This window comes from Dermacentor andersoni, chromosome 5, assembly GCF_023375885.2.
Source record: "Dermacentor andersoni chromosome 5, qqDerAnde1_hic_scaffold, whole genome shotgun sequence".
Lineage (NCBI taxonomy): Eukaryota > Metazoa > Arthropoda > Arachnida > Ixodida > Ixodidae > Dermacentor > Dermacentor andersoni.
In genome coordinates, this window is record NC_092818.1 from 19,693,196 (window position 1) to 19,721,153 (window position 27,958).

At 47.4% G+C, this 27,958-nt stretch overlaps 1 protein-coding gene across 1 annotated transcript; it reads left to right on the forward strand.

The window, feature by feature from the left end:
* The first annotated feature begins 3,437 nt into the window (after positions 1-3,437).
* Positions 3,438-15,070, forward strand: LOC129384520 (uncharacterized). The gene is made up of 2 exons (XM_055070049.1): positions 3,438-3,698; positions 14,822-15,070. Exons 1-2 carry the CDS (start codon positions 3,498-3,500, stop codon positions 15,020-15,022), a joined length of 402 nt encoding a protein of 133 aa, XP_054926024.1. The 5' UTR covers positions 3,438-3,497; the 3' UTR covers positions 15,023-15,070.
* The last annotated feature ends 12,888 nt before the right edge of the window (positions 15,071-27,958 follow it).

A 27,958-nucleotide genomic window follows, 5' to 3' on the forward strand; every position in this document is an offset into this window, starting at 1 on the left:
AGCGAGTGACGACGAGGACAAGGAGAACGGCGGTCGGAAACTGGGCGAAGGCTTGGGCTGGGAAGGGGTAAATCGTGGTCTGGAGCGTAAGACAACGGGTGGTCGTACGCGGTTGTGCGTGGGTCGTCACGTTGATGAAGTGGACGGCGGCGGCACAGGCGTGCAACGTGTCCGGGAATACCGCGCGAATAGCAGATGGCCCGATTGTCTGGTGTGCGCCAGGGATTAATTACTCGATGGGCTGGAGGTCGTGGCGGCGTTGGGGTAGAAACAGGGCTAGGCATCGGAGGCGGAGCCCGGAAGGTCGGCGGTCGTGGTCGTGCGACGGCGTCGGCGTAAGTCAATGGGGCGGTGAGTTGAGGCGCCCGTTCCAGAGGAAGGACCTCGGACACTTGTTCTTCTATAACGGGCTGTAGGGTCGGACTAAGGGACGAACTCGACTCGGGCGGGTTGTAGATGAGGGAGAACTGACGAGCTTCTTCCCGGACGAAAGCCTTGATCTGCGAGAGGAGGGTGGAATCTTGAATAGGGGAGGTCAAGCCGGACAACGATTCCTGATGAAGAACAGGACGGCGAGTGAGGATGCATTGACGGCGGAGCTCGTCATAGCTTTGGCACAGTTCAATAACTTGGGCAACTGTAGAGGGGCTCTTTGAAATGAGCATCTGAAATGCGTCCTCATCGATACCCTTCATTATATCTTGATTTTATTGCCCTCAGTCATAGATGCATCGACGCGTTTACAGAGATCGATGACATCTTCGATGTAGCTGGTAAAGGTCTCACCAGGCTGCTGAGAGCGCGACTGCAGACGCTGTTCGGCACGAAGCTTTCGAACAGCACGGCGGCCGAAGAACTCGCTGAACTTTGTCTTCAACACCGTCCAGCTTGGGACTTCGCTTTCGTGGTTCCGAAACCACAAGTGCACAATTCCGGTGAGGTAAAAAGGGACGGTGGTCAATTTAGTGATATCATCCCATTTGTTGTTCAGACTGACGCGGTCGTATGACGAGAGCCAGTCATCAACGTGGTGGTCGTCAGTGCCGCTGAAGATGGAAGGGTCCCGCTGACGGAGTGTGCCGGGGCATACGGAGGACTGGGGAGCAGGTGCTGGTAAGCTCGTAGAGCCAGTCGTAGAGCCAGTCATGACCACTGCAAGCGCCATTCCGGCGCTTGCGGTGGTCGTGATGGCAGGGAGAGTGCGGCTGCGCAATTCCAGGATTACAGGAGACCCTGCAAACATCCACCAATTATGGCAAAGAAGTGCGACATGGCTGTGGACGACACGAAGGACGTGGATAAGAAGACGCAACAGCATAAGCTTAGCCAGTCACACCAGGAACAGCGTCTAGCCCGAGCCCCACTTCAGATGCATTGGCGATCCGGCTGCGGAGCTCTGCACGGCGCACTTCTTCCTTACAGAACATGTAATTTTCCAGCATCTTTTAACTTCCTGCAAAACCAGTGCATTTTTACACCAGCTCAGCATGGATTTAGAAAAACATTTTCGTGTGAAACTCAGCTTGCAATCTTTACGCATGCATCGCATTCTCGATTGTTCGTCATTTGCAGATTGCATTTTTTTTACACTTTACTAAAGCATTTGATAAGCTCTGTCAAACTTCTACTTTATAAAATAAGTCAGGTGAACCTTGACACTAACATCCTGAAGTGGATTGAATGCTTCCTATATAATCGCTTTCCATTAGTAACTGCAAACGGCCATAACTCCCCACTTCGAAGCGTAACTTTCGGTGTACTTCAAGGTTCAGTACTCGGGCCTTCCTTGTTTCTCATTTATGCTAACGACCTTCCTTCGTTAGTACCATCTAACATTCCCTATATGCTATCCCTATTATCTAACTGGTGCAAACGTTGGATAATGGAACTAAACGTTGGCAAATGTAAAGTGATGCGTATATTCCGAATAACTAGCAGCATACATATTACTTAAATGATGTGCCCTTGGAATTAGTTCACTCTTATGAATACCTATGTGTGCATATCTCTGCTAATTTATCTTGGAATGCTCATACCGATCACGTAATCCGCATTGCTAACCGCACGCTTGGCTACCTACGCCGCCTTCTTCATCCCTAAAAATGCTTCTTTATGCTACCCTTGTACGACCCAAACTTGAATATGAATGTGCTCTTTGGGATTATGCCATTGAGAGACTAATTAATTCATTATAACTTATGCAATATAATTGAATTCCTTTCACCTTACGTAATTACAAAAGAGCTACAAGAGTCTGCAATGAAAACAAACATTGCACTTAGCCCACTTCCTTCTCATCGTAAAATCGCACGTTTAGTCTTTTTTTCATAAATTATACCATCATTCAGCACTCCGCAACGGTTTTATTTTTCAGCCTCAATACTTATCGCTTCGAATCGACCACCGTGACAAAGTTGGTCTTGGATCACGTCATACTAAAACTTTTCTGTAGTAATTTCTTCTGGGGTCATCCACGGAATCGAACCATCTTCCTAGTGAAGCAACATCCATTTACGATTGCCAAATATTTCGAGCAGTTCTAGCTTTTTCTGTTTTTTTTATGTTGCTCTTTATTGTATGGTTGTAACGTATGTACTCTTGTATTTACCGCTTTACTATCTTAGTTTGGTACCAATTTATTATCACTTTGTTAACCATAGCTAAAACTGTATAATCAGAAGCCTTTGTACTTAAACGTTCTAAATGCTTATATTTGTTTCTTTTCTCATTTGTCGTAACCCATCCCGCTCTTTAATGCCTTTGGCCCTGAGGGTAATAATAAATATATAAATGAACTAAATCGAAAGAACAAAGCTCACGCCAACATAGGTAATAAAGCCTCGTGCTTGTGCTTCAGTGCATAAGACAGGGGTTTGTGAAAAAGGTAACTGGAGCGTCAATGCATTTCGTCGGACATTTTGAAAATGTATATCTCGGAACTGGGGCTGCGCAGGGAATTCATTCCAAGTGGACACACCGTGCGAACTCAGCGGCTCTAGTTCATAGATGAAAATATATGGCCTAAAGTAAATAAATAAAAGTTAGCGTAATTACGTTAACTATTCAATTGAACATTTTGATTGTTTCTAGAAGTAATGGCCGCCTCATCGTGTAATTCAAATCAAGGGTTAGAAGTGTGCTATCTACCATGGGCAATCTTTAAATAATGTGGTGCAGCTAAAGAAAAACACCCTGTATATAGTACACTTTTTTCTTCATGGAGTAGCTTTGTGTGCCTCATTAATTGAATGACCACATGTCTAAAAGACAAGAATAGAAGCTTAAGCAGAAGAACGGTGTCACTGCATACAGTCCTATCACGTTAGTTGTTCTTATAGCCTAAGTTAAAGGAAAGTGCTTGCTGATAATACAGCTACGTAAGTATGACACAATTATTCAATTCTCCGGGCGCACAGGAGCACATGCTCAAGTTTCTGGAGTACGGCCTGAGGAGTGAGAAGGCGATCGAGGTGGCGCTTTCTTCAACGTTGGCCGTGATGTCGTTCCAACTGAACGCGCCCGTCAACAAGCCCGTGAAGTTCGGGGACAAGTGCGGGGGCGGCAACGCACAGTTTTTCTACGCGTACTGCTTCAAGGTGATCCCCAACCAGCAGGAGCACACCCAAAGCATGACGGCGCTTGGCTTTGAGGGCAACCAGCTGTGGAGCTTCGAGACGCCGAAGACGGTCGAAAAAAAGGTGAGCAAGCTCTCCCTCTGTTCGGGGTTCATATTACGTTATATCTTTGTGTTTATTTTGCTGGATATCCTTATATCTACATGTCACCACTATCAAATGCTTTCTCTGGCCTGTTCACGATTGTTTTGGAATTGAAATGTTCAAAAGATATGACTTAAATGTCACCTTGCACATTGACTGAAGCAATTAAAAGAAAATCCAGTTTTTATAGCACGTAGCACAGAACTAAGTGGGCGGTTGGAGTACGAAGGAGGGGTATGGTGCGTATGCTCAGTTCGCTACCACCTGTACGCACGCGTATAGGCACCACGATATGATCTACGATATTTAATTAAATACAATGGAACTGAACAACATTTAATAATAATAATACAGTACAGTGCCGAAGATCACCAAGCACCCCTTATCGACTGCATTCGAGACAGGCTTGTCGCGTTTCCTAATGAATGCGCTGACAACGTTGAACGGCTAAAATACCCGCTGAAAATCAAAATAAGTTCGACTGTACATTAAACTGCCTTTGCATAATACATTGCAATTTCATTGCAATTTCATTGTACCACTAGCTTTTATCACATGGATATATCTGTTGAGAGGCAAGGCAAAAAGCAGTCACTTCTCACAACTAATCAGCATTTTCTTAAACACATTTCTAACTTTTCAATGACACTTGCTCCTATGTGTTTGTCTCCAGAGAGCATAATTGATTTTGACTATCCCATCGGAGACATTACATCAATATGCCATGTTAAGACGACTACCTAGAGCACGTGACAATTTTCATCTTGCTGTGACATACTATATGTTGTTTTTGTTGACATTTAGTGAAATGGTACACGAAATATACCCACATTCTAGTTTTCTTGTCTAAATTGCATGGCAATGTATGTTGATTCATTGGCGTGCGCTCCTCTGCACTACGTGGAGTGGCGCTGGACTGGCTCTTTGAGATCCTTGTGTTCTTGCAGCTGCCTTTTTGTGTTGTATAAAGCGGGTGCCGGAAAAATATAGTGTGCAAAAGTCAACACGAGGACATGGTGTAAAACAACATCATGACAGTCAAAATCATGGCACTAAAAGAAAGTCTTAGTCTTCCTACTGAACTGCATACGAAACATCTAAATTACTGCAGCAGTCAACTGCTAACTAACTTCAATATTTAGATTTGAACAAAAAGGAAATAATCGACAGTTCATCCTCGTTCGGCAGAAATGTTGAAATACTCCTGCTAATAAATAGAATATTGGTCATAGTCAGAGGTCATGGGTCTGTCCTTAGTCTGGTGTGTCGCAAACGCCGCTTGTGACCCATCCTAAGCACGTGCCCAGTGTGCCCCCCGCATCATCCCTGGTTCTACTATTGCTCAAGCCATAACTTGAGGATCGTATCTGCAAACATGATGTTCCGTAGGGATGAAAATATGGTACTCTAGTTCAATGGATATGACTGGATGTGCCTATAAGAAAGGGCAACAAGGCTTGTTATGGCAAGCTTACCCCCATTTCAATAATAACAAGAAAGGTCACTGCGGCCTGCATCTAAGCTTACTAAAAGGCATGAACTTATTTTCATCTATGAGGTGTGCAGTGGAGTCCATTTTTGACAGACTTCACGTCTTGACGTCTTCACGTTTGACGTCTTCACGATTCTTCTGCATCGTGAAGACGAGGCAAGTGGAAAACTTGCAGAAACACTGAAACTCCATAGACCTGGATATACAGTTCACATATGAGCGCGAACAGAACGGATCACTCCCGTTCTTAGATGTACAAGTTGCACGAAAAGACGGCATTCTAAAATTTTCAGTCTACCGAAAACCAACCCACACAGGCCACTACCTTCATTTCCGATTCGACCATCCGGCAAACCACAAGGCGTCTGTTGTAAATTCTTTATTCAAACGAGCCGAAACTCATTCCTCATCGGAATCGGATTAAAAGAAAAAAAAGAGAACGGTTCTCAAAGAACTTAGGAGGAATGGCTCCATAGATGACTTCATTCGAAAACCAACCAGACAAGAAAAAAAGAAGGAAACTGCGGGACCTTCAGCTGTTGACTTCTCCCCAACCCCAGAAGCGAGTGTCCATCCCGTACGCCAGAGGTACCAGCGAAGCGCTCAGCCGAATATTAAAAAAAAGAAGGCCTCAAAGTGGCGCACAAACCAATAAACGCTTTCAATATCCTCCTCCCTAAACCAAAAGATCGTCCACCTAAAGAAAAAGCTCAAGGCGTCGTCTACAAAATCATCTGTGCCGACTGTCCTGCGTCGTACATCGGGGAAACCAAAAATCTAAAAGAAAGGATCAGGCAACACGAGAACGACGTCAGAACATTCAACCGTATTCGCAGCGTCGTCGCTGAACACTCTAAAGACGCCGACCACAACATCGCTTTCCAGGAAACTGAAATATTTCCAACAGAGACGAACTCGCGGAAGAGACTGCTACTGGAGTCATGGCACATTCAGAATACGGGGAATAACATAAACCGCGTGAAGGGCAACCTACCCTCGGTGTATGTCCATGGCCTTGGCGGCATGATGAAAAGAACAAAAGGACGCACAACCAGGTAGACTCCCGCTTGTTTCACCAACACAAAAACGTCGGCGCGACCCTGTAGCCTCCCAAACCCCTCGCCTCCCATCAAGGGCTACTGGTGCTGGGATGACCGGTGCTGGGGAGAGTGCCCTCGAGGGCACTCTCCCCACCACCGGTCATCCCAGCACCACGGCAGCTGTCAACGACACTCCGCCCTTTTGTCCCCCCCCCCCCCCCCCCCATTTAGGCGTCTCCAAGAGCCTATGGCCGCGTACGACGGCGTTCATTCTGGTCAGGCCCTTATTGTTCCGTTCGCCAATGTGTTACAACTTTAAACCTGTGCCAGCGTTAGAAGAAACCTAAGACCACTCAGGCCGGTCACCATCAGCCCGTTGAAGTCTCTACCGAACGGTTTTATCGCGTTGAGATTGGCTTGCTAAGTCTCGTCCACCCATCGACCATGGGAAATAAATGGGCTGTGGTCACTATGAATTATACCGCGCGCTGTGATCACTGCAGCACGACTGAGGTTTATTTCTTGCTGTAAGACATCGTCCTTCAGCATAGCGGCCCTCGTGGCTACTCACACGCCATGGTCGCTGCTTTCTGTCACGCGTGGTTGACGAGCTTCTGTGCCCGTATGTTACTCATCACAAGTTTGCCACTTCCTATCATCTCCAGCCTAACGGCCTTAGCGAACGTCTGAACCATACACTGACCGACATGCTCTCCATATATGTTTCCCACGGCCACACTGGTTGGGTCACTAGACTGCCGTTTGTCACCTTCGCCTGCAAGTCGTGCTATCATAAAACAGCCGGCTTCTCACCCTTTCAATTTCTGTTTGGCTGCGATCCCCTTTAGCCCTTCGACAACACCCTTCCGTCTGATTTAGCGTCAACCAATTAAAATGCTCATGACGCCATCAACCGTGCTGCCATTCTATGCACGGTAGCCTGCGATCGGCTCTATTTATTACAGGCCGCTGAAAATTCCCTCTATTATCGTCGACACCGAGATGCCTATTTCCCTCCGGGTTCTGACATCCTGTTCCGGGTCATATCTCCTTGTGTTAGCCTTTGCGAGAAGCCCCGTCACGCTATGTTGGGCTCTGCTGCGTCCTGCATCGAGTAAAGTTTGTCACCTATGAAATGTCTCCACTGACACCTATCGACTATCACACCACCAAGCGACATATTGCATGTTTTCCGCCTCAAACTTTACAACTGCAATACACCACCTAAACCATAGCCAGCACAGAAACTGTGCTCCATCCGCCAGGCGTTATGTCACGGTCAAACGATGAAGACAACCATGAGTGCATGACTGAACACTCAAACTACGTGGAAATCTATGTTTTCTTTCTTTTTTTTTTTTTTTTTTGCTGTGAAGCTTGACAAGTACGAACTAGCTACTACCGATTAACTACGCCTCGTAACAATATTTTGCAGCTCAAGACTACTAACAATGCTTTAGCATGTTGTGTTTGTCATTTCCGTTAATAGAAAATTTCTGTAAATATTTAAAAAGTTATTGTCATGTAATCAGTGTCACACAAATCTGCTGTACAGAAGTGGCAGCGCGTCTCCTGATACACAAAGCAACGAAGTTACTTGCCTATTGTAGGCGGTTGTTGTCGAAAGAACACATAGCGTGCCTTTGTTTATCGCACATAAAAGCAATTGATGGTATTTGTTGCACGAGTTTGCGTTCATGATAGTTATTGCTGCACGGTGCTGGTGACTTTGTGCACTGCGTCAAAATTTATTTCGCTCTCAGACAAAGCCGTGCCTTTCACTAGTGGTAAAGCAGCGCTCATGCGCAGCAGGAAGCTTTCAATGCGGTCTGACATCCGCTCCTGAACGTCTCCCAAGCTGAATCAATAGTTAGCAGCCTTTGTGTGCTCGTCTTTTTTATATTGACAAGTATACTTCTTTATCTTTATCGGGCGACAACTTCTCACCACCTAACAAATGTTATCGCGCAGCGCAGGACGCGCCTGCATGTAAAAGAAGTTTCTGGAATGTTATCGATGGTTACATCCGCTGTCTTTCCCCGCAGCTTGTGTAATCTGATTGCATGTATGCGCGACGCCAATGGTGTATAACTTTGTGGAAGGCACGCAGGTCCCAGCGGTTACTCTGGAACATTCGACGACTGATCTATAAAAGCCGACGCGCTTGACCAGCTGATCCGATTTTCGACGATCGTCGACTGTGTTCGCCGCTATCGTTGTGCTTTAAGTGTAGCCTATCTTTGTTGGCACAGGTTCGCCCAATAAAAGCTAGTTTTGTCTTTCACAGTATTGTTACTGTGTTCTTTAACGTCACTACCACGTGACATCTGGTGGAGGTGCTTTTCGTCCATGTACCGGACGTCCCCGACAAGCCGTGATCCAAGCCCGGACCGTAAAGAGAGCACCAACGTAGTCCCGGACCATCGAGCAGGCCGTCGTCTACAACAGGTGCCCCCAGAGCACGGACTTGTACCTGAGAAGACCAAAAAGATTGTGGCCAAGACAACCACAATGGCAGCCTCAGTGTCAACCGTCGTACTTCAACAACCCAGAGAGCCGCCTACCTTCCGTGGAGCTACGTCGGAGGATCCTGAAACCTGGCTCGAAACCTTCGAAAGGATCTCGACCTTCAATAACTGGACCTCTGAAGATAAGCTACGACACGTGTACTTCTCCTTGGAAGATGCCGCGAGGACTTGGTTTGAGAACCGAGAGTCCACCCTAGCAACATGGGACCTGTTCCGCAGTAACTTCCTGAGGACGTTCACGAGCGTTGTCCGAAAAGAAAGGGCCGAAGTTCTGCTGGAAACCCGAGGCCAACTACCCAATGAGACCATCGCCATCTTCACAGAAGAGATGACCCGTCTTTTCCGGCACGCCCACCCGGAAATGTCCAAAGTGAAAAAAGAACGTTTCTTGATGCGAGGCGTAAAGCAAGAACTTCTCGCCGGAATAATCCCAAACCCACCGAAGACCGTAACTGAGTTCCTGACAGAGGCTACGACGATTGACAAAACTTTAGAAATGCGCACTATGCAATATAACCGCAAGTGCTCACGCCTCAGTGCGCCATCCAAGCGCTGGGCTCCGTTGATCTCCACGAGGCGACCAGGGCCATTGTGCGCGAAGAACTGGGCAAGGTCTTGCCTTCGTCGCAGCCTCAAGTAGCTTCGATCGCTGACATCGAGAAAGATGAGGTTCAGCGATCGCTGGGAGTTCCTGAGGTGCAACCTCAATTACCGCATCCCCACCCAGAAGCGATCACCTACGCCGCCGTCGCACGCCGTCAAGGTGCCCCTCCGCTACCGCGCCAGGCCCCTGCAACGCCACAATTCCATAGTCCGCCGCCGCCGCCGCCGCCAGCATGGTCACCCGTGGCCCAGCGCACCTACGCGAGGAAGACGGACATTTGGCGTGCCCCCGACCACCGCCCGCTCTACTACCACTGCGGCGAAGCCGGACATGTGTACCGCCGATGCCCTTACCGCGAGCTGAGATTGCGAGGCTTCGCCGTCAACGCACAGCGCCTGAGGGAAGGTGAACGCCCTCGTGACACCGCCGACTACCTCGCCGCTACTCAGTGGAGCCCACGAAGACCGTCCCGTTCGCCGTCACCAGGCCGCTACCTGTCGCTGCAGCCCCGTCCATACGCTGGCCCAGCCCGGGGCCCGTCAGCGAGCCCATATCCGGAAAACTAAAAGCAGCAACCGATGGAGGTGCGATTGCTGTTCGTCGAACTGACGAAGATCCTCCGCCGCCGACGAAGACGCCGGTAGGACTACCTCGACGACATAACGATACGCCGCCGTCCCGACGAAGTGTGGAAGCAAAGAATACGAAGACGAAAGACGACCTGATGACGTCCCATAGCAGCCACAGGTAAACGCGACACAGCCGTGATACGACACCAAGACCTAACTGTAACGCAAGACAAAGAACCACCGACCTCGACGTGCTTCTCGACGGCCACGCAGTCACCGCCTTAGTCGACACAGGGGCCGATTACTCCGTCATGAGTGGACACATCGCCACCCAGTTGATGAAGGTTAAGTCTGCATGGGAGGGCCCTCGAATTCGGACCGCTGGAGGACACCTGATTACGCCGACAGGAATCTGCGCGGCAAGAATTACCGTTCATGACCGGACTTACCCTGCCACCTTCGTTATCCTTCTACAGTGTTCACGCGACGTCATTCTCGGCATGGACTTCCTAAACCAACACGGCGCAGTCATCGACCTGAAGTCGAAGTCAATAACCCTGTCTGAAGATCAAGCGATACCGCCGGAGAGCTCTCGTAGTCATCATGCCTTAAGCGTGCTCGAAAGTCAAGTCAGCATCCCGCCTCGCTCCCAGTATTGTCATTTCCGTCGGCACAAAAACACCTGCTGACGTAGAAGGCATCATCGAGGGTGACCAACGTCTACTGCTAGACCGTGAAATTTGCGTCGCAAGAGGGATCGCCCGACTCCACGGAGGGAAAACGGAAGTGATGGTAACCAACTTCAGCCAAGAGTTCAAGCACATCAGCAAGGGCACGACGATCGCGTACATCGAGGAAATTGTGAAAACGAGCAATGCCTTAGTCCTCTCAGATTCTGCCGCATCTACCCCGCCGACCATAGTCCCCGAACCAGACTTCGACGTAAATCCAAGTGTCCCCATAAGCAAGCAGCAAGAGCTCAGAAGTCTTCTCCGACGATACGAGGACTGCTTTCCGACTTCATCGAAGATTCGACAAACACCAGTTGCAAAGCATCGCATAATAACCGAAGAGTGCGCTCAACCACTCCGCCTGAGCCCTTACCGAGTTTCGACGCGAAAACGCGAAACTATTAGGCAACAAGTCGACGAAATGCTCCGCGACGACATCATCCAGCTGTCGAAAAGCCCGTGGGCATCTCCTGTTGTCCTGGTGAAGAAAAAGGACGGAACCCTACGTTTCTGCGTCGATTATCGTCAACTAAACAAGATCACTAAGAAAGACGTATACCCCCTACGACGAATAGACGACGCATTGGATCGGCTCTGCAACGTTAAATACTTCTCGTCGATGGACCTCAAGTCTGGCTACTGGCAAATAGAAGTCGACGAGAGAGATCGCGAAAAGACTGCCTTCATCACGCCAGACGGCCTCTACGAGTTCAAGGTCATGCCATTAGGACTGTGCTCGGCGCCCGTAACGTTCCAGCGCGTCATGGACACGGTGTTAGTAGGATTAAAGTGGCAGACCTGTCTTGTTTACTTGGATGACGTCGTTGTCTTCGCCGGAAATTTCGACGATTACCTTAGGCGGCTTGCGACATTACTAGAGGCCATCAAATCATCAGGGCTCACTCTGAAGCCAGAAAAGTGTCGCTTCGCTTACGATGAGCTTCTGTTCCTAGGCCACGTCATCAGCAAATCCGCAGTATGCCCCAACCCGCAGAAAACAGCTGCCATCGCAAAGTTCCCGCAGCCCATCGACAAGAAGGCAGTGCGTAGATTCCTTGGCATGTGTGCCTACTACAGGCGCTTTGTCAAGGACTTTTCACGCATCGCTTAGCCGCTAACGCATCTAACCAAATCTGATGCCGAGTTCAAGTGGCAAACGCCGCAGGCCGACGCATTTCAAGAACTAAAACGACGCATGCAGTCACGGCCGGTACTTGCACATTTCAACGAAAACGCCGATACCGAAATCCACACTGACGCCAGTAGCCTAGGCCTCGGTGCCGTCCTATTCCAGAAGAAAGACGGACATGAACGGGTGATATCTTATGCTAGCCGGTCGCTGTCAAAAGCGGAAGGCAATTATTCTATGACTGAAAAGGAATGCCTCGCCATCATTTGGGCTACAGCAAAATTCCGCCGTTACTTATGTGGCAGGCCATTCAAAGTCGTCAGCGACCATCACGCGTTGTGTTGGCTAGCTAGCTTAAAGGACCCTTCAGGACGGCTGGCGAGGTGGAGCCTCAGACTGCAAGAATATGACGTCACGGTAATCTACAAGTCCGGACGAAAACACTCAGACGCCGACTGCCTATCACGCGCCCCCATCGATCCCCCGCCGGAAGACGACGAGGATGACGACGCCTTCCTCAGAACAATAAGCGCAGAAGACTTCTCTAAACAGCAACGAGCAGACCCGGAACTAGAAGGCCTCGTCGAGTATTTGGAAGGGCACACAGACGTAGTACCTAGGGCATTTAAGCGCGGATTGTATTCATTCACATTACAAAACAACCTGCTCGTAAAGAAGAACTTCTCACCAGTCCGCGCCAGCTACCTTCTTGTTGTTCCGTCAGCGCTGCGTCCAGAAGTACTGTACGCCCTACATGACGATCCAACCGCTGCGCACCTCAGATTCTCCCGAACGCTGTCGAGGATGCAGGAAAGGTATACTGGCAGCGTCTGACGGCCGACGTCGCCCGTTACGTCAAGACATGCCCAGACTTTCAGCGACGCAAGACACCACCGACTAGGCAAGCAGGATTACTACAGCCGATCAAACCTCCTTGCCGACCATTTCAGCAGATCGGCATGGATTAATTGGGATCGTTTCCGGCGTCAACATCCGGAAATAAATGGATCGTCGTGGCGACGGACTATGTCACCCGCTTCCCTGAAACTAAAGCTCTACCGAAAGGCAGCGCAGCCGAGATGGCGAAATTTTTCGTTGAGAGCATTCTGCTGCGACATTGTGCCCCAGAAGTCCTCATCACCGACAGATGAACAGCGTTTACAGCAGAGCTCACCCAAGCCATTCAGCAGTACAGCCATACAAGCCACAGAAGTACAACTGCCTACCACCCGCAGACGAATGGTCTCACGGAGCGCCTGAACAAGACCCTCGCTGACATGCTAGCAGTGTACGTCGACGTCGAGCACAAGACGTGGGAGGTGGTACTGTCGTACGTAACCTTTGCTTACAACACGGCGGTGCAAGAAACAACACAGATCACGCCGTTTAAGCTGGTTTACGGCAGGAACCCGACGACGACGCCATGCGGCCGCACGTCACCGACGAAGAGAATCTTGACGTCGCTACCTATCTCGAGCGCGCCGAAGAAGCCCGACAGCTCGTCCGCCTACGGATCAAGAAGCAGCAGCGTACCGACAGTCGACACTACAACCTCCGACGACGCTTCGTCGAGTACCAGCCCGGTGACCGTGCTTGGGTTTGGACCCCTATACGCTGACGAGGACTGAGCGAGAAGCTTTTGCGTCGCTATTTCGGACCGTACAAGATCATCCGACGTATTGGCGCACTGGACTATGAGGTCGTGCCAGACGGCATTTCGCTATCACAGCGGCGCCGCTCACAACTTGAAACAGTCCACGTTGTGAGACTCAAGCCGTACTACCAGCGCTAATGAACTTTGCGACTTCACGTAACTGACCTTTGGACTTTGTTTCTTTTCGTTGTTTTGTCACTTTTGTTTAATAAGTGTCCTTTTCTGTTTCGCTTCTTTATATTTGTCGCGTCGGGACGATGCTCTTTAAGAGGGGGGTAATGACACGTGTACTTCTTTATCTTTATCGGGCGACCACTTCTCACCACCTAATTATCGCGCAGCGCAGGACGCGCCTGCATGTATAAGAAGTTTCTGGAATGTTATTGATGGTTCCATCCGCTGTCTTTCCCCGCAACTTGTGTAATCTGATTGCATGTATGCGCGACGCGAATAGTGTAGAACTTTGTGGAAGGCAGGCGGGTCCCAGCGGTCACTCTGGAACATTCGACGACTGATCTATAAAAGCCGACGCGCTTGACGCGCTGATCAGATTTTCGACGATCGCCGACTGTTTGCCGCTATCGTTGTGCTTTAAGTGTAGCCTGTGTTTGTGGGCACAGGTTCACCCAATAAAAGCTAGTTTTGTCTTTCACAGTATTGCTACTGTGTTCTTTAACGTCACTACCACGTGACAATATGGTAACATGTGCAATTAGCGTCTGCACTTTGAAAGAGTGCGCGAAATGCCACTGCATTCACTCAACCGTCGCACAAACAGAAACCTGTAAAGCACATGCCTTTGCATTGCATTATTCATAGCTTTGCATTGTCTGGGTGCCAGCGCATGTTGTTTCTTACCTGATATTTATGCCAATTTTATTTGTGCTGTTTCAGACAAACAGAAATTTCGTATAATTTATCCGTAAACGTGAAAGATATTTGAAACTACTGCGAAATATACCAAGACAATATAATTCGCATGACATATGTGCCTCTAAACGTGGTGTAAAAATTTTAAGTTGTCATATTTCGGCACACCTGTTCTACGATTAAGGGGAACAACGAAGGCGCTAATTTAAACTCATAATTTTTATGAAGCAATAAAAATAACTTGAAGAAGATGATTTCTATCAGATGAGTCAATATAATTTCAAGACACATGAACCTTGTACGCTCAATTTCATTTTCTACCAAAATTTTTTTATTTTGGGCAGAAAGCCGTAGAGGCGTCACATGCAGAGCGTACGGTCAAATATACTCACGCTAGTATAAGCTTTATGACTTCAACGGCATCTCGGTACAAAAAGCGCGCAGTAATTGGTTTACTAAGACCTGCTCTCTACTCGCCCATGCAGATTCGCATGTTTGTCTTTGACCTGGACGATAAGGTGTTCAGACGCGTCGGCTGGGCCTTCTTCGACCTTGGCCTGGAAGTCTACAACATCAGCATCTGTCCAGTGAAGAACGCCACTACTGCGAACTTTCCGCGACTGGCCGTCGCGAAGCCTGTCCTAACAGAAAACAGAAACCGCAGGTTCAGCGTTAGAATAAAGTAGACGCATTGCTAGTATAACAAGCTGACGAGCTTCTAGTGCTTCTGCTGTGGGGCGTCAATCTGGAGATATTTTAGTACCGACGGCTTTCTGACTTACATGTGCCAGCACCTTGCCATAGATGCTTCAAGGTAAGTCTGCTCTGCCAGACAATTATGAAATCAGAAAGAAAAATCATTTTCTACAACTTATAGTGTTATGTATAACACGTACACTATAGACTACTCATGAAAGCATGTGGAACCATACCGTCGTTTTTTCTATCTTGTATATTATCTGCCAATTTTCCAACAATTGCCAGTGAGTAGTCGCCCCCTCTGGTTCACTTTCTGAAGGCTGAGCTATCAGTGCTTTCTGCATTTATAATAGGTCAAAATATACGTTATGCGTTATACTATTAACTACGGTATTGCAGCTACATTTTTGCGCTATTCGAGGGGTAGCGCTATTAAAACGAAGGAGCTGAGTGGCCGCAGTATCTGAAGTTGTGTTGAGCTAAAAATGTCGCTACAGTTGGTGATTCAGTATACCTGGTGATTCGGGATACTTGATGATTCAGTATACGTTATTTTCTTGTGGAAATAAAATATATTAACGTGTCTCTTGGATCCAGAAGGCTTTTACGGAAACAAAAGGAAGCGCTAGAAACAGTGGGAAAACGTGTTTATTTTGGGCCGGCATTATGCATCACGAACTGACGGGTCGGCACGCAGCACTCCACGGTGCTGTACTGGCAGCTATGCATCCATCAGAAGCAGCAGTCGCCCCAGTAATGCAAGGGTGCGAGCGGGGAAGGTGGCCACCTTCTGTGGAGGACACCCTCGCCAGCCGTTCATGTGTAAGCCTACCTTCAATTTTGCACACAAGTGAGACCGGTGAAATAAGCAAGATTCGACGATAACCAAAGTAGGATTTTAATAGAAACTCCTAGTCATCCTATAAAGCTGTTGAGCGTTACTTAGTTTTAGTTTCATTCAAATATTTCGCTATTAAAACACATTATAAAATAAAACTGAGTTTGTCTGCTTTCTGATGGTTGGCACTTCGTGGTCCACCGAAGAATGACGCCATCAAGGCCAAAAATAAAACAAATATGATGTGTACCGCGCCAAAGCCACGATCGGATAGTGAGGCACGCAGTAGTGGGGGCTTCGCAAATTTGGACCACCTGGGATTTTTTAAGAGAGAGAGAGAGAATCAACTTTTGAACTGAGCGCTTAGTGACGGTTGGTGCTCGCTGGCACCAGATGGGGTGGAACCTTATTCTCAGGTCCCATATGCGTCCAGCAGTTCCTGGCCCCTAGCCGCCAGCGCGAGCTGGGTCGGTAGGTCGGGGCTGGACAACAAGGTCTCCCATCGCTCGGGGGGGTTGGGGCTGGGGAGGGTGGGGGGTAGGGATGGTGGGGGGTTCTTGAGCTTAGTGCACTCTGCAATGATGTGTGCTAGAGTGCCTTTTGAACGTCTGCAAAAAGGGCATAAAGTGTCATGCTCTGTTGGGAACATCTTGTGCAAGAGCACGGGATGCGCTAGCGACCCCGTTTGCGTGCGTCGCAAGATCGTTTGCTGCTGTCGGCTGAGTTGCGGATGCGGACGGGGGAGCCTACATCTGCCACTTCTGTACATTTGCGTGATTTCTTTGTAGCTTGTCACGGGGTGCGGTAGCTCTGGCTTTTTTAACGCGAGTCTAAATCTAAGTACACGGGTGTTGTCGCATTTTTCTCCCAACTAAATGCGGTTCCGTGGCCATGATTTGATTGCGCGACATCGTGCTTAGCAGCCCAACACTACAGCATCTAAGCAACTACGTCGGATAATGCCCAAAATAACTTAACACTTTTTTAAAATGAAGGCAACAAAGGCCAGCAGGAAACGTGGCAGCGCCATCTGTTTGGAGCCCGAGAAAGACGCAAAGCAGCGTGACCCATGGCTGTGTCATGAGTCCCTGGGGTATATAAGGCATGGTCCACAGGTGCGTTATGCCACGTGTAAATCGGGACCTAAAAAATTCTGCAGTAGGGAACTTCTTAAAATGTTGGCTCCATGCAAACTCTGCCAGGTGTCAACCTCGCTTGCTAGAAATATCGCGCACACAACACTTTAGTGCAGACGTTTAATGAAATTGTAATGAAATAGTGCTAAAAACAGAATTCAGTCAGTACGTTCTGTCTCAAAAAAATAAATGAACAATATTTTCAACAAGAACTAGAACTGCGATCTTTCAAAGTCGCTGATAATGACACATTTCATTAGCACGCGGTCTTTTTCCTGACACGTGAGACGATTGCAACCGCGGAAGGGACTTATCACAAAAGCAACCTGGAAGGGGGAAAGAGATAAGTTGAAGGCAGGGAGGTTAACCAGAATAACGTCCGGTTGGCCACCCTACACCGGGGGAATGGGAAAGAGGGAAAACAAAGATAACAGAGAGAGAGGAGGGAAGAAAAGAAGGAAATTGCGCTGAGTTCGCTGACGTGTGTGGCCTTACAAAAATTACATTAATAGTCACAGATGGTCGCACAAGCCCGTCGTCCTTAAGAAGCACAAAAGTGCCTTCACCGCTTTATGGGCCGACGGGCGATGGGGGCGGTGTTCCAGCAGCACCTGCACAGAAAGCGGCCGATTGTCCAGTTCTTGAAAAGCTTTGGCAAGTTCTTGTCTCTCAGGGGTGTATCGTGGACAGTGGCCCAGCAGGTGGTCGATGTTTTCTTCCGTGCCACAGACCTCGCATGCTCCACTGTCAGTCACTCCAATTAATGTAGAGTATGCCTTTGTGAAGGCAATTCCCAACCAAAGGCGACAGAGAAGCGTAGCTTCACGTCGAGGAAGTCCGAGTGGAGGTCGGAGTTGCAGGGAGGGGTTTAGTCGATGCAGTCGTGTAAGTCGTAAGTTTGGCGAGTTCCACTCGGTCAGTGTGAGACTGCGTGCCAGGTGTCGAAGCTGCCTTGCGGCGTCTGTCCTCGAAAGCGGGATTGGAACGCTGTGCTCTTCATGATGTGCTGTGCGAGCAGCGTTATCGGCGGAATCATTGCCACTGATTCCACAATGGCCAGGTACCGATTGAAAAACGACCTCGTGACCTTTTTGTTGGACACGATGGTAAAGTTTCGCGATTTCGTATGTCAATTGGTCATGGCATCCGTGTCGGAGAACTGAATGCGTGCACTGTAATGCCGGTTTTGAATCACAGAACACAGCCCATTTTCTAGCTCTTTCAGATTCAACGAATTACAGTGCTCGACGCAGGGCTGTTAGTTCTGCCGCCGTTGAGGTCGTGACATGCGATGTCTTGAAGCGCAGTGTCATTCCTCGCGTTGGTATAACCACGGCACCACCAGAACTGCACGACGTAGTCGATCCATCGGTATAGATGTGCACGTGGTTGCTGTACTTTTCATGCAAAAGAAGTAAGCTCAACTGTTTTAGAGCAGGGGCCGGGAGATCTGTCTTCTTCTGTAGTCCTGGAATCATTAGATGTACTTGTGGACGGCTCAAACACCACGGAGGAAACGCTGGCTTTGCCGCAGGTGCGTACCCTGAAGTAAACGACGCACGATGTGCACTGAAAATGCCGCTAAATGTCGAGCAGGGCCTTGCAGAACTGAGGCTCGCCAAGTGGTGGGAAGGGGTCCTAGCATAATGCCTGAGATGCATACGCATTGTCTCAACGGTAATGTGCGTCGTGATTGGGTAATCCTGCGCAAGGGCAATGGTTTCAGCCGTTAATGCACTGCGTGGTAAGCCAAGACATATCTTAAGGGCTTGGGCTTGAATACTCTGTATCGTACGCAGGTTAGTCTTGCAGGTGTTGGATATTGCAGGCAGGCTGTATCGTAGGAATCCAACGAACAACGCCATGTACAGCTGTAACAGCGTGTACAGATACTCCCCAACTTTTTCATGCAAGGAACCTGAACAGGTGAACGATAGCAGTCAGCCGTTTTTTCACGTAATTCACGTGCGGAGTCCAAGATTGGTCTCTGTCAATTACGACTCCCAAGAACCTGTGACTTCTGCTGTATGGTATAAGTAGCCCGTTAATAGATACGCCGTAAGCAGACATTCGCTTCCTCGTGAATGCCACCATGGCGCACTTCCCGCATGAAATTTCAAGTCCTTGTTCACGAAGGTAGCAAGATGTCCTTGTGGCAGCCTTCTGAAGCCTGCAACCTGCATGATAGGAATGGTAAAGCAGCTTAAAAGACATGCACGAAAGGAACGCGTCAGACACATTCAGGAGCCTGTCGTTCATTCCTTTGCCTATAGCGCTGCGCATTAAATTGTAGCCTAAATATAGAGAAGCAATTTTGACAAAAGGAGAATTTTCGAATCTTCCAGAAGCGAAAACGAAGCAATAATAGAATGAGATAGGAAAAAAAAGTTGACAGCCAGTTTGGCATATTCTGAAGACGATGAAGGCGAAAGCCCTATCTCGCGAGACATTCAATAAGTTACATTGACGTGGCGGATTCAACACGCGCTGCTGTTCGACACATTGACTGCCAGTTTCTGTTCTTTTTGGCCTTTATCTGCGCGGCATTGGTTAAAGGGACCCTGAACAAATTTTGACAATTTTCCACAAACGTACTGAGTCGTTAGAGTTGGTCCTTCTGATCATTAATTGACGCATGTAAGTGCTCCGCGTAAAGCGTGTAATTTATTATAAGGTTTTAAAAATGTACATTGCTGCCGATCGCAGCACACTGCACGGCGGAATTTTCAGCCGCCCCTACCCATATGACGTAATTCACCCAATTGACGTCATGTGGGCCAGCTATCCGATTGGCTGCCCAGGGCGCGTCATCTATAATTTTTACACCTTTATGGTGAACAAATAATGTTCGTAATAGTTGGAGTGTTAGTTAATTTGTTTCTATAAAAGGAAAGTAACAGAAAGACAATGCACAAGAACAATTTCTCACTACAGTTAAGCACTTCCGGCACACAGCAAGCGTCGTCTGCTTGTGTTACAACCTGATCCATATTGACGAGAGCTCCGCGGTTCGAGTCGGTCTCAGTCTTTTCGCGAGCACTGTAATTCGACTTTGTTGCGTTGTGGACAGCAAACTTAAGGAGTGGCAATATGTCAAGCTGTGACATCATGTCCCTCTGCAAGGCAGCCGACGAGCGGACTGGCTGCAGCGCATTGGACTGCCGCTATCCGATCGGCGCCAGGATTTGTGCCTTTGCGGCCGCCACTTTACACCGGAAAATTACTAACGCAATAGCGTTTTGCGAGTCCGGTATAGGGTAAACGCAAGCGCAAGGGGACAGCGCCTGGCCCTGTCCCTTTGCGTGTCGTTTCACGCGATGAGCAGAAGTGCAAATGCGAATGGTCTGCACGGTGCAGCCGCCTGGTGGCACAGAGCTCAACCACATGGTAGGAGTCACAAAATGTATTCTCCATTGCTGCTGGCGTAAATTTTTCACAGGAGTGTAATCGTTACTTAGTTGTTTTTGTAAATGTTTAAGATGTTTTGCACTTGGTTAGAGCAATATTAGCTCTTTGTTTGGTTGGTTAAGCTCTGCGCCAGCGGGTGGCTGGAGCATGAAGACCGATCAGGCAGCTCACGTACCTCTAAGCTAAAGTTCTTTCATCAGCCTCCACCGTTCCGTCGAAACGCCCAGCTCGCCTTTGGTTACCGGAATACCAGGCACGTTCGATGCTGCGACAAAACGCTCGCAACGCACGCTGCTTTGATAACTATCGCTTGGGGTGGACTGCCGAGCAGCTGGCGGAGAGTTTGGAGAGGCTTCGCGCGCTCGTTCACAGAGAATCGGAAGCCGACGACACGACGTGCCATCATGACGAAGAGCCAGTGAAGGCGGAGCTTAGCCCCGATCGCTCGGCGAACGAGATGAGGAGAAAATGAATGACTATGGAAGAAGGTAACTTGTGTTCGTCCGGGGCTATCTTAACATGAGACGTTTCACACAAAGTGTGGTGCGAATCATTAAATTTAGCTGTACCCTACGCGTATACAAAATTTGTCCGAACCGTTTCAGGTGTCCTTTATGTATCAGGTAGTATTTAGGTAAGTTTGGTTCCTGTTTTCATTGCTTTCCAGTTTAAGCTTCAATCAGATTTATTGGCAGTCATACATCAGAGGCCGCAGTGATGTACGGGCACTCTCCTGGGCAGGGGCATTCCACCTGGACAGCCTCTCTAAAACATGATGAATTACCATTGGAAACGTTTCTCCACAGCAGAATTAGCAGCATTGCTGTCGCGCTCGTGCCCTTTGGCAATGGCTCAGTCAGTGCAGATAATAACAAAGCAATCCACAAACAACATCACACTGACTTCTCACTACCAGAATATCACCGATGTCGGCAGTGCGGTCGCGGTGGGATAGTGTGCAGGTCGCCAGACCAGGCTTACTTAGGGGATCTACTGAAGAGATCGGCATTTGCCTCTGTCCCGGTGAGTTCGTTTATACCACCACATATTGAATGCACCAAGGAATTTGTGGGCGGAGGTGGCTCCCAACTAACTCCATCTGAAAACCTAGAGAAGCTAGCCATGGCTGGAGTTGTAGCATCATACTGCTGCAATCGCAATGTGGATAATATAGGGGTCCCTACTGAATCGCTTTTACGGATGTTTGCTGGTTCATCGTGCCCATCAAAAATCAAAGCATGGCCCATTGTCTTTAGGGTTGAACCTCTCGCTTCATGCGAGAGGTTCAAGAAAACCCCTACAAAACCGAAATAGCTCGAGATCTGGACACAGTGCAGATGGATGCAAATCTGGATTGCGCTGTTACATATGTGGAGAGGGCCACTACAATACCCAGAGCATTGCCCAAACTGAAAACTGTTGCCTCTGTGAAGGTGCACACACAGTGGATTATGCAGATTGTCCAGCTCGTGTGCAAAAGACACGAGTGCTAGAAGTTATTGAAAAGAGGCGGTGCTCTAGGACAGACTCTACGGCGATTGTAGAGAAGAGGTCACACGGATATGCTGGACGCACGCCGATCTTCACTCACGGATACGACCTTTGCGTAAGCAGCTGGGGCCGCAGTGAAAAAGGCAATGACAAAAGGGATGGATCGATTAGTCGCCAGCCTCTGTGAATGCTTATGCTAGCTAACAAGTATTCTTCAGATGGCTAACTTGGTAAATATACCTCCATCTCATCCTCCTGTACCTCCAAACGTACCAACTACAACAGAAGTAAACAAAATGAACAACGGGAGCTTGCTTCGCTGAGATGACAGCCGTGAGACATCTAACCCTTCAGCGAGCTCTCACCAAACTCCCACGTTGCATTTGCACGTCACTATTAACGTCCAATTCGATGCTCGAGATTAAAAACGTAGTCGGTAACCATTAAACTATGCTTCTTCCTTGTCGCCCCGGAATAACAAAGAGACTGAGCCTAATAAGGTCTTCAAGAAGAGTATTTGGTGAAGGTTGTTGCTAGTGCCATACTATCTCCATCATAGGTTCCTTAAAAGTATTACACTGGGACTGTCGTTCCATTTTTGCAGCTTCCACATATTTGCCGTGTCTCACTGTTCAATTAGATCCTGATATAATCATTTTACAAGAAACTTGGCAACCCCGACAGAAAATTTTTTACCAGAAATATTACATCTTTTTGTTGAGATCGATCACCACGAGGTGCTGGATTACTTACATTAGTTTGCTCCAGAATTTGCCACAAAACAAAAATAGCGCTGAATCTTCTATCCCCTGAATTCTAAATTATTGTACGAGCCTTAAATCTACCTTTATGTCGGTAATTTTTCATCGCTAATGTGTACTTTGCATCAGGGATTCACGACGCACTGACTCTAGATAGTGCAATTTTTATTAGCGTAAATGATGCCATATCTACAGGTGATTTGAACACCCATTATCTCGCACGGGGCTTAAAAACAGATCTGTGCCGCACTAAAATGTGGCGTTAGTCTCACAACAATAGTCTCTAATCTCCTAATTCCAGTCATGCTACTTTTGTTAGAGGTTTAGCTAATTCAGCTCTATATATGACTTTTTCAGGTTCAGAGCCTTGCGTATCCTGTTGGTCGACTGTTGTTTATGCCACAAATAGTGACCACATTCAGGTGATTTTTGAGATTATGGGCCGTATAACGTAAAACTATTCCAATATGTTTTTATTCCAATCTCCTGACGTCAAATTTGCGTAACCGCCGACGCAAGCATCGGGGGGTCACCCGCAGGGTTGTCTGATCAAACCAATCAAATGCTTCCCTCGTTCATAGGAGGTCACTTTCGTTTGCTTGAAAAACGAATAACATTGCCTGCACTGAGCGGCTTGTCTTATCTAATTGGCTTACAAGAGGCGAGGAGCATGTTCAAGTGGAGAAGGATTCGATGGGCCCGAGCCACTGCACTGAATATCAATAACCGGATGACGAGGGTGGTGCCGCCGTCTGCGACTGGTCCGCTTTCTCTTACTTAGCTTGCGGTGGCTTGTCGACAATCGGGGCGGCATGCAACGGAAGCTTAAGAATGAAGCTTAAACGAGCCTTAGCAAAGAAGAGTTGGCAGAACGAGGTCGTAAACGTGCCGAAAGTTCTCGAAAACGCTACACGGCCAAGCAAAAACATTTATTACGCGCAAATAAACCCATGCTCTCCGGCAGGGGTAAGTAGCGAGTGTCGGAGCGATCGGCGGCAGCCATCTTTCATTCCTTTCGGAACGGGGCAGCCTGAGGCTATTCAGAAGAAAATTCAGTTTTGTTCGGCATATTAATGCATCTTTAACGCGTACACGTCACTTTGACGAGGTGAGTTTTTGTGTTTTTTTGACGTCGCGTGACAGGCAGGTGAAGTGGGTGCAGGCCGAAAACTTTTGACCAATAGTCGGGGGGCTAATGGCAAAAGGCGTCGAATCAGAAACAATTATTTTTGTTTTGTTCGGTGAAATTATGCATAATCAGTGTGTACACGTCATACAGATGGGGGAGCTACGGCGGTTTTCGTGACGTCGCGTGACAGACAGGTGAAGTGGGGGTGTCCAAAAAAGTTTTTGACCAATCGTGGTGGGCGGAGTGCAGAATTGGAATCGAAAAGTTTGGAATAGCTTTACGTTATAGCGCCCTATGTTCCCGGTAACATTCTTAGTGTTTCATGTGCAAAAAACATAAATTACCTTAAATTCCTAGGGAAACACGGGGAAGGCGGGAGATGAAAATTCAAGACGATGATCAAAACGAAAACAAGGTAAAAGTGGGAGCCGACGTTTCGACAAGTGGACTTGTCTTTTTGAAGGCAACATATGCTTTCCTCGGCACAGTGTATATAGGTAGGGTTCTTCTAAAGGGGAGAGGATGTGGATGGGTGCGGCAACGGCCAAATGTATGTTAGCAGCGAGGGTGTAAAATTGAGAATAAACGAGTGCTGTGCAGAGGGCCGGTGACACTGCCGTGTGTCTGCCGGCGTGTCAAAGGCCGTGTTCACAGCACCCCTCTGTTACCTGCTTCGTTGGTGGTCGTCGGCTATCGTGTTTCTGAAAGAGTTAATAAAAGAAGAACCTGACAACGGTGGTCGCGAAAAAAATAAATAAAACATTGCTGAAATAGAATAAGTGTGTAAATAAAAAGGAAAATAAGTTAAAAAAAAGGTAGAGAAAAAACACTAAGCAACCCAACTAAGTGTTGTTGCCTATAGCTTGAAATTGAGCCTAGCTAATAGATTCTAAAGCTGCCTTTGGACCGTTTATGCCTATTGCTTGCAATGCGTTGAAATTATGGATAAAGCATGATTCTCTGTATTTTCTTTCCCGTTCAGAACGGAAATTTGACTGTAAAATGTGGAGTTTAAGTTCATGAAAGTTCTGACCTGGTTTGTTGAAATGCTCGGCAGTGGCTTTGGCAAGCTGTTTAGCTGTGTCCGCACGATATCCGTTTAATCTGACATTCATTGATTTTCCCGTTTCACCGATATATTGTTTCTTACAAAAGGAACCTTCAAGTATATAAATCGCATCCAAACTCGTACGAGTAAAGCTAGTTTTGCCTTCGTGTGTGTAACTATTCGCGGTGCTTTTAATTTTAATGTCACCTTGAAGGTGCCTTCAGGCTTTGGACCTAGGGCAACAGCATACTTTTATTACGGGGGAATGATGTTGGCCTGATTTTGCATGCACTAAGACGTCTTAAATGTTTATGTTGGGACGATAGGAAACCCTTGATACATCCGGGACCGCATTTCACAGACGCTCGTTACTTGATAATATTGGGTGATATTTTCGTAGAATGTTGTTTATGTTTGGGAGGGCATTAGCCTATTTTGGTATAAATGCTGGCGGTCTGTAAGATTACGATGTAGGCTGTTACGTTGCTAATTCGAACTGTCTCTCCTATCTTGACGCGACATCATAAGCTCTGTCGAGACCTACCTGTGGATAGTTTCCTTGTGCTAGCGTTGTTTCAGGTTATTTAGGCGGTGGATATAATCGCTGTTCTCGCTGCAGATTGTTATTTGTTTCGCTTGTCCGAAAAAAATTCCTTGCTGGCAGTGTCGCGGGTAATGATTGTTGTAGTCTAAATATTGCTGGCTATCCGTTGGCTGCCGGTAAAGTGTCGTTCTCAGTTTTCCGTTTTATCTGAAGACCGTCGTGTCAGGGAAGTTGATTTGACTAGGAGAGTTGTGAGCAGTAAATTTAATAGTCGGGTGAAAGCGATTTTTATGACTAATTAAGTCGCTTAGCGCGCTTGTGCCGTTGCAGAGGACTGCCATGGACAATATTTTTCGTACAGTTTGCAGATACGACTTCTCAGGGTTACTGCACCGTAACTTAGTTGTTACATTTTACGGGTTCGTACCCTGTTTCCGAGTCGTAATGACAATGGACACAGAAATGGGAGTACGGCACAAGCACTCGTTTTCTCATCGTAGTAAATTCCAAAGTAATTTGCGATCATCATTCACTGCCTTTTATGAAGCGAATTCTAAAGAAAAAAACATTCGGCATTTGTTCACTCTTACAAGTGTGCCCTAGGTTAGGTGAATTTTAGGTTCACTCAGCGAAAGGTAAATTCTGTTCGCACTGGTGGAATGGTGACTACTCGCGGGATTATAGCAGAAGAAATGCTGCCCGGAAGAAATTGTTACATAACCAATGCCTGAAATATTGGTGAGACTAAATTTGTTGCAGCTACTTTTAACCTTACTTTATCAAAAGCAAAAGAAGACTAGGACATAAAAAATTCTGGTTTTCTTGCCAAACACAATAACGAACGCTATTCGGCTTTCTCAGATACAAGAAACTAATTCCGTTGTCGGTGAACGTAGAATCTAGTGTTTTATCCCTAGATAAAAGGATTAATTGATTGGAAGTTCTAGCCAAAGAGCTGCAGCATCACTTTTCTTCTGATGTTAGTCCCCCTACGTTGGTTTCCCACATTGATGAGAATTTTACGGAGATATCAGTGGATCAATTGTCATGTTTTACAGAAAATCGGTCATGTTAAAATTTGATATAAACCGTCGCAAGACGATCTACCAAACATAATTTATCCAGTCAGACGAGCTTAGATTCAGCCAGAATGGAAGATTGAAAAGATTACACCGTTACCAAAAAAATAATATAAACGGGAGAGGGCTACGCCCTAGAGAATAATAGACCAATCACCCTTACATCAAATTTCGTAAAGTTGATAGAAAGGGCCTTACATGTTCGCGTTATGAATATTATTCATAGAAGAATGCTTCTTAGTCCATGTCATATTGGATTCAGGCTGGGATGTTCCATATGGCAGGCACATATTGACCTGCAAATTTGTATACTACTTGCACGGCACCAACGTCAGTATGCGGCATTGGTTACGCTTCATATCCCCAAGGCACATGATAGTGTCGAGCACGAGATATTGGTAAGCTGGCTGCGAGAACTTCAATTCCCCAACTATTTGCAAGCATGGATTACGCAACTTTTAAGCGGCAGAGAATTTATTGCTTCCCCAACGGCTTTTCCTCGAGTACATATAGACAGGCAAAAGGAGTCCCACAAAGCTCAGCGCTATCTCCAGTTTTTTCTTTATTTTAGTGAGCTCTATTCCATCCCAAGAGGATGACATTGCATTCTTCTCATCGGCAAAGGATATTCAAAGACTTTACGGAAACTTGCAACGGTTTTTATATTTCTTCGAAACTTCGCTAATTTCCATTCGTGTGGCTTGAACGTGCATTATTCCGTTGAAGAACTCAGTACATACATCTCTCAGAATAACATTCATTCGGTCTAGACGGTGCATGCTTGAACTAGGAAAGAAACTCGCTCACGACGCGGGCGCAGAGTTCTGCTTGTTTCCGAGGAGCCGAAAACACGACTTAGGGTGAGCGTACGAAGAGCACCTGCAGCAAAAAGCATGGCAAGCAGTTTGTGAAGTGTTGCACCCGTGTGGTATACGAAATACCATTCACCTGTAGAAAACCTATGTGGGCCAAGCGGGTAGATGCGTGTATGACCACGCAGGTGAACATGTGCAGTCACTGAAAGAAGGAGGGGGTGCGCATCTGTTGCAACATTGCACAACTTGCACTGCGTGTGACCGGGGGCCAGAGCATTCGCCTCGGAAACAATGCCTGTACTCGAGGAAGTCTGAACCATGGTTCCGACTGATAAAGATTCTTGGTAGAAGCAGAGATACAAATGCACGGGAGGTTTTGGAATCATTCCATATAAAGAACAGAGAAAAAAGCTGTGTTGGTGATACTTCTGTGAGCCTCTTTAAAAGCGATATGTCATATCTTGAATGGTTTGGCAGGTGATGCATTATGGTCGTTCTGCGCATGTCTGTGATTTTCCTTATATTTGCTGATTTTTCAGTGAATAAAGATAGATGAAGTTGGCGCTTGTCCTGTGTCGTTCTCCGCTCGTGATCATCTTAGTAGGTGAGGTTCTTTCCTAGTTCACATATATCTCTATCCTACCAGCTCGATTTCATTCGACAAGTAGAGCCTG